General features: G+C 37.3%; 1 protein-coding gene across 1 annotated transcript; it reads right to left on the bottom strand.

Moving 5' to 3' along the window:
* Window positions 1-14790: 14790 nt before the first annotated feature.
* Window positions 14791-16923, bottom strand: NBDY (negative regulator of P-body association). Its single transcript, XM_059911683.1, has 2 exons — window positions 16614-16923; window positions 14791-14889 (listed from the first exon to the last, which is right to left on the bottom strand). The coding sequence occupies exon 1, from the start codon at window positions 16847-16849 to the stop codon at window positions 16643-16645; it is 207 nt and encodes a 68-aa protein (XP_059767666.1). The 5' UTR covers window positions 16850-16923; the 3' UTR covers window positions 14791-14889; window positions 16614-16642.
* Window positions 16924-19018: the final 2095 nt, after the last annotated feature.

The raw sequence follows: 19018 nt of genomic DNA, 5'->3' as shown, positions 1-19018 counted from the left end.
ATTTAGAGTTTATTATCATTGATAGATTTGTTTATTGAGTTGGTTGCTCTCTTGCTTTCTTTTCTTTTCTTTATATATATATATATATTATTTTTTTTTTCCTTTTTCTCTTGTTGTGAGTGTGTATGTGTATGCTTCTTGGTGTGATTTTGTCTGTATAGATTTGCTGTTACCATTTGTCCTAGGGTTCTGTCTGTCCGTTTTTATTTTTATTTATTTTTTTAGTATAGTTTTCAGTGCTTGTTATCATTGGTGGATTTGTTTTTTGGTTTGGTTGCTCTCTACTTTCTTTTTTTCATAACTTTTAAATATTTTAAATTGTAATATTTTAAAAAATTATTTTAATAACTTTATTTTTTTCTTTCTTTCCTTCTTTTCTTCTCTCTTTTCTTCTGAGCTCTGTGGCTGACAGGGTCTTGGTGCTCCATCTGGGTGACAGGCCTGTGCCTCTGAAGGTGGGAGAGCCGAGTTCAGGACACTGGTCCACCAGACACCTCCAGGCTCCACGTACTATCAAACAGCAAAAGATCTCCCAGAGATCTCCATCTCAATGCTAAGACCCAGCTCCACTCAACGACCAGCAAGCTACAGTGCTGGACACCCTATGCCAAACAACTAGCAAGACAGGAATACAACCCCACCCATGAGCAGAGAGGCTGCCTAAAATCATAATAATGTCACAGACACGCCAAAACACACCACCGGACATGGTCCTGCCCACCAGAAAGAGAAGATCCAGCCTCAGCCACCAGAACACAGGAATCAGTCCCCTCCACCAGGAAGCCTACACAACCTAATGAACCAACCTTAGTCACTGGGGGACACCAAAAACAACGGGAACTACAAACATGCAGCTTGTGAAAAGGAGACCCAAAAAACAGTAAGTGAAGTAAGACGAGAAGACAGAGAAACACACAGCAGATGAAGGAGGAAGGTAAAAACCCACCAGACCAAACATATGAGGAAATAGGCAGCCTACCTGAAAAAGAATTCAGAGTAATGATAGTAAAGATGATCCAGAATCTCAGAAATAGAATGGAGAAAATAGAAGAAATGTTTCACAGAGACATAGAAGAAATAAAGAGCAAACAAACAATGATGAACAAAACAATAAATGAAATTAAAAATTCTCTAGAAGGAATCAATAGCAGAATAACTGAGGCAGAAGAATGGCTAAGTGACCTGGAAGATAATATAGTGGAAAAACTACCACAGAGCAGAATAAAGAAAAAAGAATTAAAAGAATTGAGTCTCAGAGACTCTGGTACAACATTAAACGCACCAACATTTGAATTATAGGGGTCTATGAAGAAGAAGAAAGAAAGGGTCTGAGAAAATATTTGAACAGATTATAGTTGAAAACTTCCTTAATATGGGAAAGGAAATGGTCAATCAAGTACAGGAAGCGCAGAGAGTCCCATATAGGATAAATCCAAGGATAAACACACCTAGACACAAATTAATCAAACTATCAAAAATTAAATACAAAGTATTAAAAGCAGCAAGGGAAAAACAACAAATAACATACAACAGAATCCCCAGAAGGTTAACAGCTGATCTTTCAGCAGAAGCTCTGCAAGACATAAGGGAGTGGCAGGACATATTTAAAGTGATGAAAGGGAAAAACCTACAACCAAGATTACAGTAAACAGCAAGGATCTCATTCAGATTTGATGGAGAAATTAAAAGCTTTACAGACAAGCAAAAGCTAAGAGAATTCATCACCACCAAACCAGCTTTACAACAAATGCTAAAGGAACTTCTCTAGGCAGGAAACACAACATAAGGAAAAGACCTACAATAACAAACCCAAAACAATTAAGAAAATGTTAATAGGAACATACATATTGATAACTACCATAAATGCAAATGGATTAAATGCTCCTACCAAAAGACATAGACAGGCTGAATGGATACAAAAACAAGACCCATATATATGTTGTCCACAAGAGACCCACTTCAGATGTAAGGACACATACAGACTGAAAGTGAGGGGATGGAAAAAGATATTCCATGGAAATTGAAATCAAAACAAAGCTGGAGTAGCTATTCTCATATCAGACAAAATATAGACTTTAAAATATAGATGATTACAAGAAACAAAGAAGGACACTACATAATGATCAAGGGATCAATCCAAGAAGAAGATATAACAATTGTAAATACTTATGCACCCAACATAGTAGCACATCAATATATAAGGCAAATGCTAACAACCTTAAAAGGGGAAATCGACAGTAACACAATTATAGTAGGGGACTTTAACACGTCACTTTCACCAATGGACAGATCATCCAAAATGAAAATAAATAAGGAAACACAAGCTTTAAATGATACACTAAACAAGATGGCCTTAACTGATATTTATAGGACATTCTATCCAAAAACAACAGAATACACTTTCTGGTCAAGTGTTCATTGAATATTCTCCAGGATACATCATATCTAGGGTAACAAATCGAGCCTTGGTAAATTTAAGAAAATTGAAATCGTATTAACTATCTTCTCTGACCACAATGCTATGAGACGAGATATCAATTACAGGAAAAAATCTGTAAAACATAAAAACACATAGAGGCTAAACAATACACTACTAAATAACCAAGAGATCACTGAAGAAATCAAACAGGAAATCAAAAAATACCGAGAAAAAAATGACCATGAAAACACAATGACTTTGGAATGGAGGAGGAGGAGAAGATGGCGGAAGAGTAAGACATGGAGATCACCTTATTCCCCACAGATACATCAGAAATACATCTACATGTGGAACTGCTCCTATTGAACACTGGCAGAAGACCTCAGACTTCCCAAAAGGCAAGAAACTCCTCACGTACCTGAGTAGGGCAAAATAAAAGAAAAAACAGAGACAAAAGAATAGGGACAGGACCCGCACCAGTGCGAGGGAGCTGTGAAGGAGGAAAGGTTTCCACACACTAGGAAGCCCCTTTGGAGGCGGAGACTGTGGGTGGCAGAGGGGGCAAGCTTCGGAGCCATAGAGGAGAGCGCAGCAACAGGGGTGCGGAGAGCAAAGCGGAGAGATTCCCGCATAGAGGAGTGGTGCCGACCAACACTCACCAGCCCAAGAGGCTTGTCTGCTCACCCACAGGGGCGGGCGGGGGCTGGGAGCTGAGGCTCGGGCTTCGGTCGGATCACAGGGAGAGGACTGGGGTTGGTGGCGTGAACACAGTCTGAAGGGGTTAGTGCACCACAGCTAGCCGGGAGGGAGTCTGGGAAAAGGTCTGGACCTGCCGAAGAGGCAAGAGACTTTTTCTTGCCTCTTTGTTTCCTGGTGCGCGAGTAGAGGGGATTCAGAGCGCTGCTTAAACGAGCTCCAGAGACGGGAGCAAGCTGCGGCTATCAGGGTGGACCCCAGAGACGGGCATGAGATGCTAAGACTGCTCCTGCCACCACCAAGAAGCCTGTGTGCGAGCACAGGTCACTATCCACACCTCCCCTACCGGGAGCCTGTGCAGCCCACCACTGCCAGGGTCCTGTGATCCAGGGACAACTTCCCTGGGAGAATGAACGGCGCGCATCAGGCTGCTGCAACGTCATGGTGGCCTCTGCCGCCACAGGCTCACCCCGCATCCGTACCCCTCCCTGCCTCCAGCCTGAGTGAACCAGAGCCCCTGAAGCAGCTGCTCCTTTAACCCCGTCCAGTCTGAGTGAAGAACAGACGCCCTCAGGTGACCTACATGCAGAGGCGGGACCAAATCCAAAGCTGAACCCCGGGAGTGGTGCGAACAAAGAAGAGAAAGGGAAATTTCTCCCAGCAGCCTCAGAAGCAGCGGATTAAAGCTCCCCATTCAACTTGATGTACCTGCATCTGTGGAATACCTGAATAGACAACAAATCATCCCAAATTAAGGAGGTGGACTTTGGGAGCAAGATATATTATTTTTTCCCCTTTTCCTCTTTTTGTGAGTGTGTATGTGTATGCTTCTGTATAACATTTTCTCTGTATAGATTTGTTTTCACCATTTGTCCCAGGGTTCTGTCTGTCCATTATTTTTGTTTGTTTGTTTATTTTTGTTTTTTTTTACTTAAAAAAATTTTTTTCTTAATAACTATTTTATATTTTAATAACTTTATCTTATTTTGTCTTACTTTATTTTATTTTATCCTCTTTATTTCTTTCTATTTTTTCTCCCTCTTATTCTGAGCCGTGTGGATAAAAGGCTCTTTGTGCTCCACCCAGGCATCAGAGATGTGCCTCTGAGGTGGGAGAGCCAACTTCAGGACACTGGTCCACAGGAGACCTCCCAGCTCCACATAATACAAATGGCAAAAATCTCCCAGAGATCTCCATCTCAACACCAAGACCCAGCTTCACCCAACGACCAGCAAGCTACAGTGCTGGACACCCTATGCCAAACAACTAGCAAGACAGGAACACAGCCCCATCCATTAGCAGAGAGGCTGCCTAAAATCATAATAAGGCCACCGACACCCCAAAACACACCAGCAGATGCGGACATGCCCACCAGAAAGACAAGATCCAGCCTCATCCACCAGAACACAGGCACTAGTCCCCTCCACCAGGAAGCCTACACAACGCACTCAACCAACTTTAGCCACTGGGGACAGACACCAAACACAACGGGAACTACAAACCTGCAGCCTGCGAAAAGGAGACCCCCAAACACAGTAAAATAAGCAAAATGAGAAGACAGAAAAACACACAGCAGATGAAGGAGCAAGGTAAAAACACACCAGACCTAACAAATGAAGAGGAAATAGGCAATCTACCTGAAAAAGAATTCAGAATAATGATAGTAAAGATCATCCAAAATCTTGGAAATAGAATAGACAAAATGCAAGAAACATTTAACAAGGATGTAGAAGAACTAAAGAGCAAACAAGAAACAATGAACAACACAATAAATGAAATTAAAAATACTCTAGAAGGGATCAATAGCAGAATAACTGAGGCAGAAGAACGGATAAGTGACCTGGAAGATAAAATAGTGGAAATAACTACTGCAGAGCAGAATAAAGAAAAAAGAATGAAAAGAACTGAGGGCAGTCTCAGAGAGGTCTGGGACAACATTAAATGGACCAACATTCGAATTATAGGGGTCCCAGAAGAAGAAGAGAAAAAGAAAGGGACTGAGAAAATATTTGAAGAGGTTACAGTTGAAAACTTCCCTAATATGGGAAAGGAAATAGTTAATCAAGTCCTGGAAGCACAGAGAGTCCCATACAGGATAAATCCAAGGAGAAACATGCCAAGACACATAGCAATCAAACTATCAAAAATTAAATATAAAGAAAACATATTAAAAGCAGCAAGGGAAAAACAACAAATAACACACAAGGGAATCCCCATAAGGTTAACAGCTGATCTTTCAGCAGAACCTCTGCAAGCCAGAAGGGAGTGGCAGGAAATATTTAAAGTGATGAATGAGAAAAACCTACAACCAATATTACTCTACCCAGCAAGGATCTCATTCAGATTTGATGGAGAAATTAAAATCTTTAAAGACAAGCAAAAGCTGAGAGAGTTCAGCACCACCAAACCAGCTTTACAACAAATGCTAAAGGAACTTCTCTAGGCAAGAAACACAAGAGAAGGAAAACACTTACAATAACAAACCCAAAACATTTAAGAAAATGGGAATAGGAACATACATATCGATAATTACCTTGAATGTAAATGGATTAAATGCTCCCACCAAAAGACACAGACTGGCTGAATGGATACAAAAACAAGACCCATATATATGCTGTCTACAAGAGACCCACTTCAGACCTAGAGACACATACAGACTGAAAGTGAGGGGATGGAAAAAGATATTCCATGCAAATGGAAATCAAAAGAAAGCTGGAGTAGCAATTCTCATATCAGACAAAATAGACTTTAAAATAAAGACTATTACAAGAGACAAAGAAGGACACTATATAATGATCAAGGGATCGATCCAAGAGGAAGGTATAACAATTGTAAATATTTATGCACCCAACATAGGAGCACCTCAATACATAAGGCAAATACTAACAGCCATAAAAGGGGAAATCGACAGCAACACAATCATAGTAGGGGACTTTAACACCCCACTTTCACCAAAGGGCAGATCATCCAAAATGAAAATAAATAAGGAAACACAAGCTTTAAATGAGACATTAAACAAGATGGACTTAATTGATATTTATAGGACATTCCACCCAAAAACAACAGAATACACATTTTTCTCAAGTGCTCATGGAACATTCTCCAGGATAGATCATATCTTGGGTCACAAATCAAGCCTTGGTAAATTTAAGAAAATTGAAATCGTATCAAGTATCTTTTCTGACCACAACGCTATGAGACTAGATATCAATTACAGGAAAAGATCTGTAAAAAATACAAACACATGGAGGCTACACAATACACTACTTAATAACGAAGTGATCACTGAAGAAATCAAAGGGGAAATCAAAAAATACCTAGAAACAAATGACAATGGAGACATGAAGACCCAAAGCCTATGGGATGCAGCAAAAGCAGTTCTAAGAGGGAAGATTATAGCAATACAATCCTACCTCAGGAAATAAGAAACATCTCGAATAAACAACCTAACCTTACACCTAAAGCAATTAGAGAAAGAAGAACAAAAAACCCCCAAAGTTGGCAGTAGGAAAGAAATCATGAAGATGAGATCAGAAATAAATTGAAATAAAATGAAGTAAACAATAGCAAAGATCAATGAAATAAAAGGTGGTTCATTGAGAAGATAAACAAAATTGATAAACCATTAGCCAGACTCATGAAGAAAAAAAGGGAGAAGGGTCAAATCAGTAGAATTAGAAATGAAAAAGTAGAAGTAACACCTGACACTGAAGAAGCACAAAGGATCATGAGAGATTACTACAAGCAACTATATGCCAATAAATTGGACAACCTGGAAGAAATGGACAAATTCTTAGAAAAGCACAACCTTCCAGGACTGAATCAGGAAGAAATAGAAAATATAAACAGAGCAATTCAAGCACTGAAATTGAGAGTTTAATTCAAAATCTTCCAACAAACAGAAGCTGAGGACCGGATGGCTTCACAGGTGAATTCTATGAAACATTTAGAAAAGAGCTACCACCCATCCTTCTCAAACTCTTCTAAAATATAGCAGATGGAAGAACACTCCCAAACAAATACTATGATGTCATACCACCCTGATACCCAAACCAGACAAAGATGTCACAGAGAAAGAAAACTACAGGCCAATATCCCTGATGAACATAGATGCAAAAATTCTCAAAAGAATACTAGCAAACAGAATCCAAAAACACATTAAAAGGATCATGAACCATGATCAACTGGGGTTTATTCCAGGAATGCAAGGGTTCTTCAATATATGCAAATCAATCAATGTGATAAACCATATTAACAAACTGAAGGAGAAAATCCATATGATCATCTCAATAGATGCAGAAAAAGCTTTCGACAAAATTCAACACCCATTTATGATAAGAACCCTTCAGAAAGTAGGTATAGAGGGAGCTTACTTCAACATAATAAAGGCCATATATGACAAACCCACAGCCAACATCATTTTCAATGGTGAAAAACTGAAACCATTTCCTCTAAGATCAGGACCAAGACAAGGTTTTCCATTCTCACCGCTATTATTCAACATAGTTTTGGAAGTTTTAGCCACAGCAATCAGAGACGAAAAAGAAATAAAAGGAATCCAAATCAGAAGAGAAGAAGTTAAGGTGTCACTGTTTGCAGGTGACACGATACTGCACATAGAGAATCCTAAAGATGTTACCAGAAAACTACTAGAGCTAATCAGTGAATTTGGTCAAGTAATTAATGTCCAGAAATCTCTTGCATTCCTATACACTAATGATGAAAAATCTGAAAGAGAAATTAAGGAAACACTCCCATTTACCATTGCAACAAAAAGGATAAAATACCTAGGACTAAACCTACTTAGGGAGGCAAAAGACCTGTACTCTGAAAACTGTTAAGACACTGATGAAAGAAATTGAAGACATAAAAATATGGAAAGATATACCATGTCCTTGGATTGGAAAAATCAATATTGTTAAAATGACCATACTACTCAAGGCAATCTACAGATTCATTGCATTCCCTGTCAGAGTACCAGTGGCATTTTCCACAGAACTAGAACAAAAAAATCATAAAATTTGTATGGAAACACAAAAGACCCCTAATAACCAAAACAATCTCCAGAAAAAAGAACAGAGGTGGAGGAATCATGCTCCCTGACTTCAGACTATACTACAAAGCTACACTAATCCAAATCGTATGGTAATAGAACAAAAACAGGCATGTAGATGAATGCAACACGATAGAAAGCCCAGAAATAAACCTACACACTCACAGTCAATTAATCAACGACAAAGGAGGGAAGAATACACAGTGGAGAAAAGACAGTCTCTTCAATAAGTGGTGCTAGGAAATCTGGACAGCTACATGTAAAAGAATGAAATTACAACATTCTCTAACACCATATACAAAAACAAACTCAAAATGGATTAAAAACCTAAATGTAAGATTGGATACTATAAAACTCCTAGAGGAAAACACAAGCAGAATACTCTTTGACATAAATCACAGCAATATTTTTTTGGATCTGTCTCCTAAAGTAAAGGAAATAAAAGCAAAATAAACAAATGGGACCTAATCACGTTTAAAAGCTTTTGAACAGCCAAGGAAACCATCAACAAAATGAAAAGTCAGCTTAGTGAATGGGAGAACATATTGGCAAATGGTATGACCTATGAGGGATTAACAACCAACATATATAAACAGCTCATACAGTTGAACATCATAAAAACCCACCTAAAAAATGGGCAGAAGAACTGAATAGACATTTATCCAAAGAGGAAATGCAGGTGGCCAACAAGCACATGAAAACATGCTCAAAATCACTAATCATCAGGGAAATGCAAATCAAAACCACAAGATATCACTTCACACCTATCAGAATGGCTATCATTGAAAAGAGCACAAATAAAAAATGTTGGTGAGCATGTGGAAAAAAGGGACCATTTTATACTCATGTTGGAAATATAAATTGGTGCAGCCACTGTGGAAAACACTATGGAGGTTTCTCAAAAAACTAAAAATAGATCTACCATATGACCCAGCAATTCCACTCTTGGGTATATATCCAGCAAAAACAAAAACAGTCATTCAAAAAGATACATGCAACCCCAATGTTCCTAGCAGCATTATAATTGCCAAGATATGGAAGCAACGTAAGTGTCCATCAACAGATGAATGGATAAAATTGGGTATACACACACACACACACACAATGGAATACGACTCAGCCATAAAAAAGAATGAAATTTTGCCATCTACAGTAACATAGATGGACTTGGAGGGCATTATACTAAGTGAAATAAGTCAGAAAGAGAAAGACAAATACTGTATGATATCACTTATATGTGGAGTCTAAAAAATACAACAAACTAGTGAATATAACAAAAAAGGAGCAGACTCACAGATATATAGAAGAAACTAGTGGTTACCAGTGGGGAGAAGGGGGAGGGGCAGTATAGGGGTGGAGGAGCAGGAGGTACGAACAACTGGGTATAAGATAGGCTCAAAGATGTGTTGTACAACATGGGGAATATAGCCAATATTTTCTAATAACTGTAAATGGAAAGTAACATTTACAATTGTATGAAAAATTTTTAAAAAAGTAAAAAAAAAATCCATGTACCCATGTCTTGGTTTCCAAATACTGTCTCCCACTAAATGATACCAGAGATCCATAGAGAAATGGTCAATGAATCAGGAAATACCAGACAAACGTGAAAGTAAAAAAGTAAGGAAAAAAAAAAAAAAAGTAAGGAAAGGTTGAAGTCAAAGTATATATCAAAGAATGATGGGAATATGTCAAATAAACAGAGAATCTAGGTTGAATGGGCTGCCACTGGGACAATTTGAGCATTAGAATAAATTATGATAGCAATAGCGTATTCATGAAATAAAGTAAAAAAATCTGTGTGCCAAACTAAGATAAATAAATAAATAGATGGAGGGGGACAAAAATCTCTTCCTTGAAGTAGAATACAAACTAATGTAGTAAAAATTATGATGTTTGAAAATGACCATTTTGCAGCCTTCATAGTAATAACTGATTTGGTCAAGAATTATCAATGGATATTAAGGCCAGTGGATTTTAGTTTGATGAAGAATAGGATATCTACACAGTTTCAAAGTACCCCCAGGAAAATTATTAACTACAAAGAGGAAAATGGAACTTTTGAGTGGATTAATCTAGCAAACATCATCTGAATCAAGTAATCAAGGTTAACATTTCTTCTAAGGGGTCAAATCAACATTATGTGCCACTGATATGCTGCCCTAAGAACAATATATTACTTCTCTGACATTCCTGCCAAAATGCATAATCTATACATAATAATGAGGAACTGGCATGCAAATTTAAACTTAGGAACAATCTACAAAATAATTGTTCTGTAGTCTTTTAAATTGTCAATGTCATGAGAGACAAAGAAAGGTTGAACTGTTCCAGGTTAATAAAAAAAAAAAACAAAACTGAAGAGACATGAGAACTAAATGCAATGCATCATCTTGGATTGAAACTTTGATCAGGAAAAGAAAATAGCTATAAAAGACATTATTGGGATAAATAGGTCAAATTGGGATATGGCCTAGATAATAATATTGGAACACCAATTTCATATACTACAAAGCTATAGTAATCAAAAGAGTATGGTGCTGGCATAAAAACAGACATGCAGACTTTTGAACAGAATCAGGAGCCCAGGATAAAATGCTGCATATACAGTCCACTAATATTTGACAAGGGATCTGAGAGTACTTAATGGAGAAAAGATAGTCTACTTCGTAAATAATGCTGAGGAAACTGCATATTCACATGACAAAGAATAAAACTGGAGCCCAATCTTATACCACTAGCAAAAATTAATTCAAAATAGATTAAAGACTTAAAGGTAAGGATCTGAAACCATAAAATTCCTAGAAGAAAACAGGGAAAAAAGCTTCTTGATATTTGTCTTTGCAATTATTTTATGGATATGACACCCAAAGCATAAGCAACAAAAGCAAAAAATAAACAAATGGGACTATACCAAACTAAAAAGCTTCTGCACAGCAAAAGAAATGACTGACAAAATGAAAAAGCAAACTATGGAATGGGAGAAAATATTTTTAAAACACATATCTGATAAGAAATTAATATCCAGAATATATAAGGAACACATACAACTCAATACAAAAAAAACAAGTAATCTAATTCAAAAAGGTGCAAAAGACCTAAATAGACATTTTTCCAAAGAAGACATATCTGGCTAACAGGCACATGAAAAGGTATTCAACATCACTAATCATCAGGGAAATACAAATCAAAACCACAATGAAATATCTCACACTTTTTAGAATGGCTATTAATGAAAGCAGGAGATAACAAATGCTGGTGATGATATAGAGAAAAGTGAACCCTTGCACATCCCTTGATGGGAATGTGAACTGAAATATCTACTATGGAAAGCAGTATGGAGGTTCCTCAAAGAATTAAAAATAGAGCTACCATATGATCCAGCAATTCCACTCCTGGGTATATCTGAAGGAAATGAAATCATGATCTCGAGATATCTGCAACCCCTATGTTTACTGCATCATTATTTACAATAACCAAGATGTGGAAACAAACTAAGTGTCCACTGACAGATGAATGGACAAAGAAAAAAATATATATATATATACACAATAGAACATTATTCAGCTATAAAAAAAAAGGAAATCTTGTCATTTCTGGAATAGTGGATAAACCTTGAGGGCATCAGGCTAAGGGAAATAAGTCAGACAGAAAAAGATAAATACTGTATGCTCTCACTTATGCATGGAATCTAAAAAAACTCAACTCATAGAAACAGAGAGTATATTGGTGGTTTCCAGGGGTTGTAGGGTAGGGGAAATGGGTGAAGGTGGTCAAAACATATAAACTTTCAGTTGTAACATGAATAAGTTCTGGGGATCTAATATAAAGCATGATGTATATTATACTTTAATCAATACTATAGTTATAGTATATATAGTTATAGAACTATAGTTATAGTATAGTTAATACTATAGTATAATGACTATAGTTAACAATTCTGTATTGTATACTTAAAAGTTGCTAGGAGAGATCTTAAAAGTTCTCAACACACACAAAAAAATAGTAACTATATGAGGTGATTGATGTGTTAACTAATCTTATCGTGGGTAATCATTTTGTAATATATACATGTAGCAAATCATCACACTGTACACTTTAAACTTACAATGTTATATGTCAAATATAACAGTATGGAGGTTCCTTAAAAAACTAAAAATAGAACTACCATATGAGCCAGCAATCCCACTACTGGGCATATACCCTGAGAAAACCATAATTCAAAAGGACACATGTACCACAATGTTCATTGCAGCGCTATTTAGAATAGCCATGATATGGAAACAAATGTCCAATGACAGATGAATGGATAAAGAAGATGTGGTACATATATACAATGGAATATTACTCAGCCATAAAAAGGAATGAAATTGGGTCATTTGTGGAGATGTGGATGGACCTAGAGTCTGTAATATAGAGTGAAGTAAGCCAGAAAGAAAAAAGAAATATCGTATATTAACGCATATATGTGGAACCTAGAAATATGGTACAGATTAACCTATTTGCAGAGCAGGAATAGAGACGAAGATGTAGAGAAAGGACATGTGGATGGGGGGTGGGGAAGGGGAGGGTGGAACGAATTGGGAGATTAGGTTTGACATAAATACACTACCATGTGTAAAATAGCTAGTGGGAACCTGCTATATAGCACAGGGAGCTCAGCTCAGTGCTCTGTGACGACCTAGATGGGGTGAGGGGTGGGAGGGAGGTTCAAGAGGGAGGGGATATTGGTATACATATAGCTGATTCACTTCATTGTACAGCAGAAGCTAACACAACATTGTAAAGCAATTATACTCCAATAAAATAAATAAATAAATAAAGCTGGGAAAAAAGGAACTATAATAGAGCTTACATTGTCCATTTGAAATACATGTTCTCCCAAACTCATCTCTTTTTCAGTGAGTATGAGTGGATAATCTTGACAATAAAGGTTTATGGAGCAAAAAATTGGAACAATGTCTAATTTCTATTTTGACACATGTACTGAGGTTATGTAAGAGAAAGGCATTATTCTGAGGAGATATACACTGAAGTATTTACAGGTAAAGGAGCATGATGTCTGCAAGTTACTCTCAAATAGTTCAAAGAGAGAGAAGGAGAGAGGGAGGGGGGAGGTTTAAGACAGGGAAGGGAGAGGGGAAGGGAGAGTGAGAGGGAGAAACAGATAGAGAATTATAAAGCAAACATGGCAAAATGGTAATTGGTGAACCTGGGTAAAGGGTGTATGGGAGTTCTTTGTGATATTCTCAGAATTTTTCTTTAAGTGTAGAATTAGATCAAAATAAAAAGTTTAAAAACACAAGTATAAATATCATCAATAACTCCATCACTGAATAGCGTAATCACAGTTTCCCTATGTATTTAATGAAAGAAAAAGTTTTATATTGCTGAAATCTATTGGGATGAGGAGCCAGTGTATAATTTTGCTTTTTGCTACCAGAAGAATAATAAAGATGAAGTTTAACTGTAACTGGATTAATGATTTCACAATATGATTTCTAAAAAAGAGATCCATATGTATGTAAATTAAAAAAAACCAAATAACTCATGAGTCAAAAAAGAAATCATAAGAGCAATTAGATAATAATAATTGAATAATAATAAAAATACTACACATAAAAACCTGTGAAATTCTTCTAAAGCGGTATGTAGTGGAAAACTTCGTTATAAATTCTTATTTTAGGAAAGAAGATTTAAAATTACTGAGCTAATGGTCCAAATAAGTAAATTAGAAAAAGAGCAAACAAAAAGAAAGTAAAGAAAAAAATAAAGATAAAAGGAAAAATTATAAAAATAGGGGACAAAATATTCAATGGTGAGGCCTGATGAAACCAAAAGCAGGAAATACATTAGAAAACTGAATATTGTAATTTATCACACAGTCACACTGTCATATTAATGGAGGAAAAAACCCCATATGATCATGGCAGTAGATACAAAGTATTTGGAGAAAAAACTCCATGCTCATTCAGAATAAAAGCTCTCAGCAAACTAAGAATACAAGGGAATTTCTTTAACCTGAAAAAGAAAATCTACTAAAAATGGTGAAACACATATAGAATTTCCTTGTAAATTCAGGAGCAAGACAAGGAAATCCTCTGTCACTGCCACTATTTCTCATTGTACCAAAGATTCTAGCTAGCCCAGTAAGACAAATTAAAAAATAAATATTGGAAAGGAAGAAACTGCCATTATTCACAATATAATAAATTAACAGATAATCCAGAGAACCTACAAATTATTAGAACAGATATAAATCAGAAAGGTTACAGTGTATAAAATCAGTATGTAAAAATATCAATCACGTTCCCATTTACGGGCAATAATCTGAAAATGTGGTTTAAAACATACATTTCACTGTAACAGCAGGAACTATAAGGTAATTAGAAATGAATATAGCAAAACAGCTTATAGATAACATTATTATTATATGGTATATATGTTTTCATATAATGCAGAAAATGGTTTCAATTTATCATTTGGTGCTAGCTTTTTGTTTTTTGTTTGGTTAGTTATGTTTAATGTGTCATAATCAACTCTTATTCCTCCTCTTTCCTTAAAAAGTTTTTGGTAAAGAGATTACCTTAAAAATCACAACTTCCTGAAGCAGGACATCAGAAAAGCAGGGTAGCGTTGTCAATAATCTTCATTGTCTTCACTGAATAACTATTTTATGGATGCTCCAAGGAAATGGAGTCATACTGCAATCCCTCAAAGACTGAAAAATAATAAAATAACGTTAAATCATTTCTTCTGTTACTGCTCATCTCTTTCCCCTGGGCTCCTCAAGTCCTTATGCTTTACCATACCCTCATTGCAGTTATATATTCGTGAAAAACAGTTACATAGACAGTATTAGAAGGGATCTATTTCATATCAATTATGAGCAGAGACTCTAGGAAGCTTTGTAGAACAGTGTCTGGCACATAAAGATGTTCAGTAAATATTTGCTGAATATTTATTATTATAATTTTCAATGATTTGAGTCACTGGAGGAAATTATGTAGCTCTTGCACTTTTTGCCCTGTACAATCTTCTTTGTTTTCTGTTTGAGCATTGCTATCCCTATGGTGCCTCCCAGCCCCAACTCTACCCCTTTGAACAAAGAGGTAAAGTTGAGGGAAATCAGGCAGTAAGGAATGACTGGGTGATGCTTTCAAGCACAATAGAGCTCATTCTTTTTCTATGCACTACCACCAAGCACCAAGTCCAGAACTCCCTTAGTTGCCACTGTTATCCCATCATTCATTGACCTATTTATTCAAATATCTGTTTCACTCCTATGTGCTTTGGTTATCCATCCCCTACAGCTCCCAGCATAATGCCTAGTCCATTGCAAGGACTCCTTAAATGTTTGTTGCATGAATGAAGAAAGGATGCCCTGTCTCCTTTGGATTACAAGAATCTGTGAGGTTTGGGTCAGGGTTTATTTTTTGCATTCTATAAGCTCATCTAAATAGAAGATCGTTTTTCTGATAGTAAAAACTGGACTGCTAAAATACAATACTTCCTTGAAAATGTTCAGTGGTTTCCACTGCTTATGGATTAAACTGCATACTCCTTAGCATAACATTTAAGGCCCTGCAGCACTCTATCTCACCTCCTAGTTCTTCTCATACATTCAGAGTTATAGCCAAGTTTTCCTAGAACAAGCATGCCTTGGGAAAGGTAAGCCAGAAAAGCATTCTCTCCCCCTCCACATGGCAGGTGTCACTCACCCTTTAAGGCCCACCCAGAGTTACCCCTTCCTCTTTTATGGCTCAAGATTACTACCAGGCAGAATGATTTGGTCCATCTCATCCCCCTCTCCCCTCCTCCCCCCACCTTGCTTCCTGAATACCTTGAACAAGCAAACATTATGGCACTTGGGTTTGACTTACCATATTGTAACTTTTTTTTTTTACTAATTAAATTCTCCTGCCATACACAGAGAAACACACACCTCTGAAGGCTCACCTTACAATACTCTGTTAGCACAGTGTTAGCCATAGGAATTAGGCCTTCAATATAATGTTATTGATCTTGAACCAATCGTTTTTTGAATGGAAAAGTTTCAAATATACACAAAAGTAGCAAGAACAGTTTAATGAATCCCCATGTATACATCACTCAGCTTTAACAATTATCAACTCATGAACATTTTGTTTGTACCCCTCACCTGGGCCCTACTGAATTACTTTCAAGCATATCCAAAGATTAAGTCTACTTCTTAAAAATATAACCAAGATTGTCATAGCTAATATATTAAAAATAATTACTTAATGTTATTAAATATCCATAAATTCACCCCCACATATTTTGTGAAAGAGCTATTTAATGCCTGCATGTTCTTTCTTCAATTTTGAAATCGTGGAGAGAATAGGGAAAGGGAGAAGGAGATCTGGGAAAATATATAATTAAGTTTCAGAGAGCCTGGATATCCCAAATGAGAAAGAATCTGACCTGGTTTGGGGTAAGAGAAGTATATTGTACTATTTCTCCGGAGAAGGTGGGTGCGACTTCAGGCCCGGTGATGCTGGAGGAGGTGTGGAAGGGAGAGGGGTACTACCTCTGTTGGGGGTTCCTTCTGGATAATCCCAACGTGGAGCTAGGAGGCAGCGCTTTTTTGGAAGCTTGATTTCCCGCGTGTTTCCAGGCTGGAGCGTGGATCTCCAGGAGGTACAAGGTTGTTCCCCCATAAGGATTATAGGACCCGGGTGTCAGCTCTCTCCGGTGGGCCCTGGCGAAGTCAAGAGACCGGAGATGGCGGCGGGTCCCCTCCAGGCACAGAGCTTCCTCCCGGTTTCGCTTTTTCCGTATTTCCTGTATCCTGAGACGTATATCCCTTCTCCGCCTCCGCCCTCGCTCCCTACCCCACCACATTTTAACGTTTCTACAAGGGTGGGTCTTAAAAATACGATGCTCATATTTAATATAATGTTTTCCCCATCCCGCCCCCCAGTGTAACTAAATCTGTGGACAGGCTTATACTATCTATGAAATTCTAAGTTACAAGAAATTCAGGTTTACTCCTAAGTGGTAAACTCTGCATAGATTGTGGAAAGGCGCTTGGTGTGGGGGCGGGGTGGGGGGCGGGGAGGAGAACAAAGAGGTGATTGAAGAGCTAACAGCTTTACCATCTAGTTGCAGAAGCACAACACAGAGCCATGAAACAATCTACGACCATTTAGAAAGCAATATACAAACGTCTTAGTTGACTAAAGTGCAGAATAGCACACCAGCCACCAGCACTGACCGTGGAAATTGAATGTAGAAAACAAATTCATCGTATGTCATAGAACCTAAGATCACTTTCTTCTTCATATTTTAACAAATTAGAAATCTCTGAAGGCTTATCTTTTAAAAAATATTTCAACATCTAGGAAATCTCTGACAATTGGTGGTATGTCATACTTTCGTTGTCAATTTTTTATCTTTTCTAGAGTTAAGGAAAATAATGATTCATCCTCCTATGGCTGGTGTATTATATTCTGGGATATACGGTAAGTAACCGGAAGAGGGTGCACTGTGGCTTAGAATAAAAGGCTATTGGAACTTCTTAGACCTTCATCGTTCACATCCATCTCCCTTTGGCTATGGACACACTTTTCCAGCACTGTCCCCAGTGTTTTTTAATGGAGAGAGCTCAATCCTTAATGTCAAAATAGAACTGACTTTTAAAATACTCTGTTATTTACAAGCTCTGTGATATTTAAGTAGTTGATTAAACACTTGAGGCTTTCGTTTCCAGGAGACAATAATTTCTTCCTTGTAAAACTATTGCCATAATCAGGGATAATGCATTTAAAGCACTTACTATGATTACCTCTCATCTCCACCATCACTACCTTCTTCCAAATACTAGTGCTGCCCTTTACACAAACTAGATACTCAGTAAATGTTTGGGAAATAAATGACCCTGTGGTTTTCTACCAGATGCTACTTATAAAGACAAGAAACGTAGCAGTAAGTTAATGAAAAGCTGTGAAGGGAAATATAAAGAAACAATGCTCTAGAGATAGAAGAACAGTTTAGACTAGGCATAAAGATGTGGGAGTTAGCAACATAGATGTGGTAGTTGAAGTCATGAGTAATGTTCCCAAGAGAAAATGTAGAGGAAAATAGAAGTGGGCTGCTAAAGATAGACTATTGAGCAATTAGAGTCAGAAGAGGAGAGGCCTGCTTCAAAGGCTGAGAAAGAGTGGCCAGATTCAGAAGAGAGGATGCCAACCCGAGGTTTCTCACTCTTGGCACTATTGACATTTGAGGACAGATCACTCTTTCTGGTGGGAGCCTGTCCTGTGCACTGCAGGATGTTTAACAGTATCCTAACCCAGGCCAATAGCATGCCCCCCACATCCCGCAACTGCTTCCAGGGGTGATAAACAGAAATGTCTCCAGGTACTCCCAAATGTCCCCTGGAGGGGGAAATCATACCTTTTGAGAACAGTTGGTCTAGCCCTAATCCTCCAAACTTGCTCCTTTCCTACTCTTCATTTCAGTGAATGTCACACTTCTACCCAGTTGTACAAGTCAAACCTTGGAGTTTTGTGTGTGTGTGTGTGTGTGTGTGTGTGTATACATATATATATATGTACATATATATATATATATATCAGACTATTTTATTATTTCCCAAAGTAAATGTAGTAATATTTTCACAATCTTTTTACAGGGGTCTCTAAATCTTCCAAGACAAAAGACTTTAGGAGTAAAAGTGGAAATTAAGTTGTTTTATAACTATAGATATAGTTTTAGTAAATTAAGAGAAATATGTGCCTATTTTAGTAAAATGACTGGAATTAAAAATTGTGTCAAATCCAGGTGGGTTTGACTTATGGGAAACATTTGACTTGAGTTGAAAATAA

Source organism: Balaenoptera ricei, chromosome X, assembly GCF_028023285.1.
Source record: "Balaenoptera ricei isolate mBalRic1 chromosome X, mBalRic1.hap2, whole genome shotgun sequence".
NCBI lineage: Eukaryota > Metazoa > Chordata > Mammalia > Artiodactyla > Balaenopteridae > Balaenoptera > Balaenoptera ricei.
Note: the sequence above shows the minus strand (reverse complement) of the source record. Positions and strands in the feature narration are given on the sequence as shown.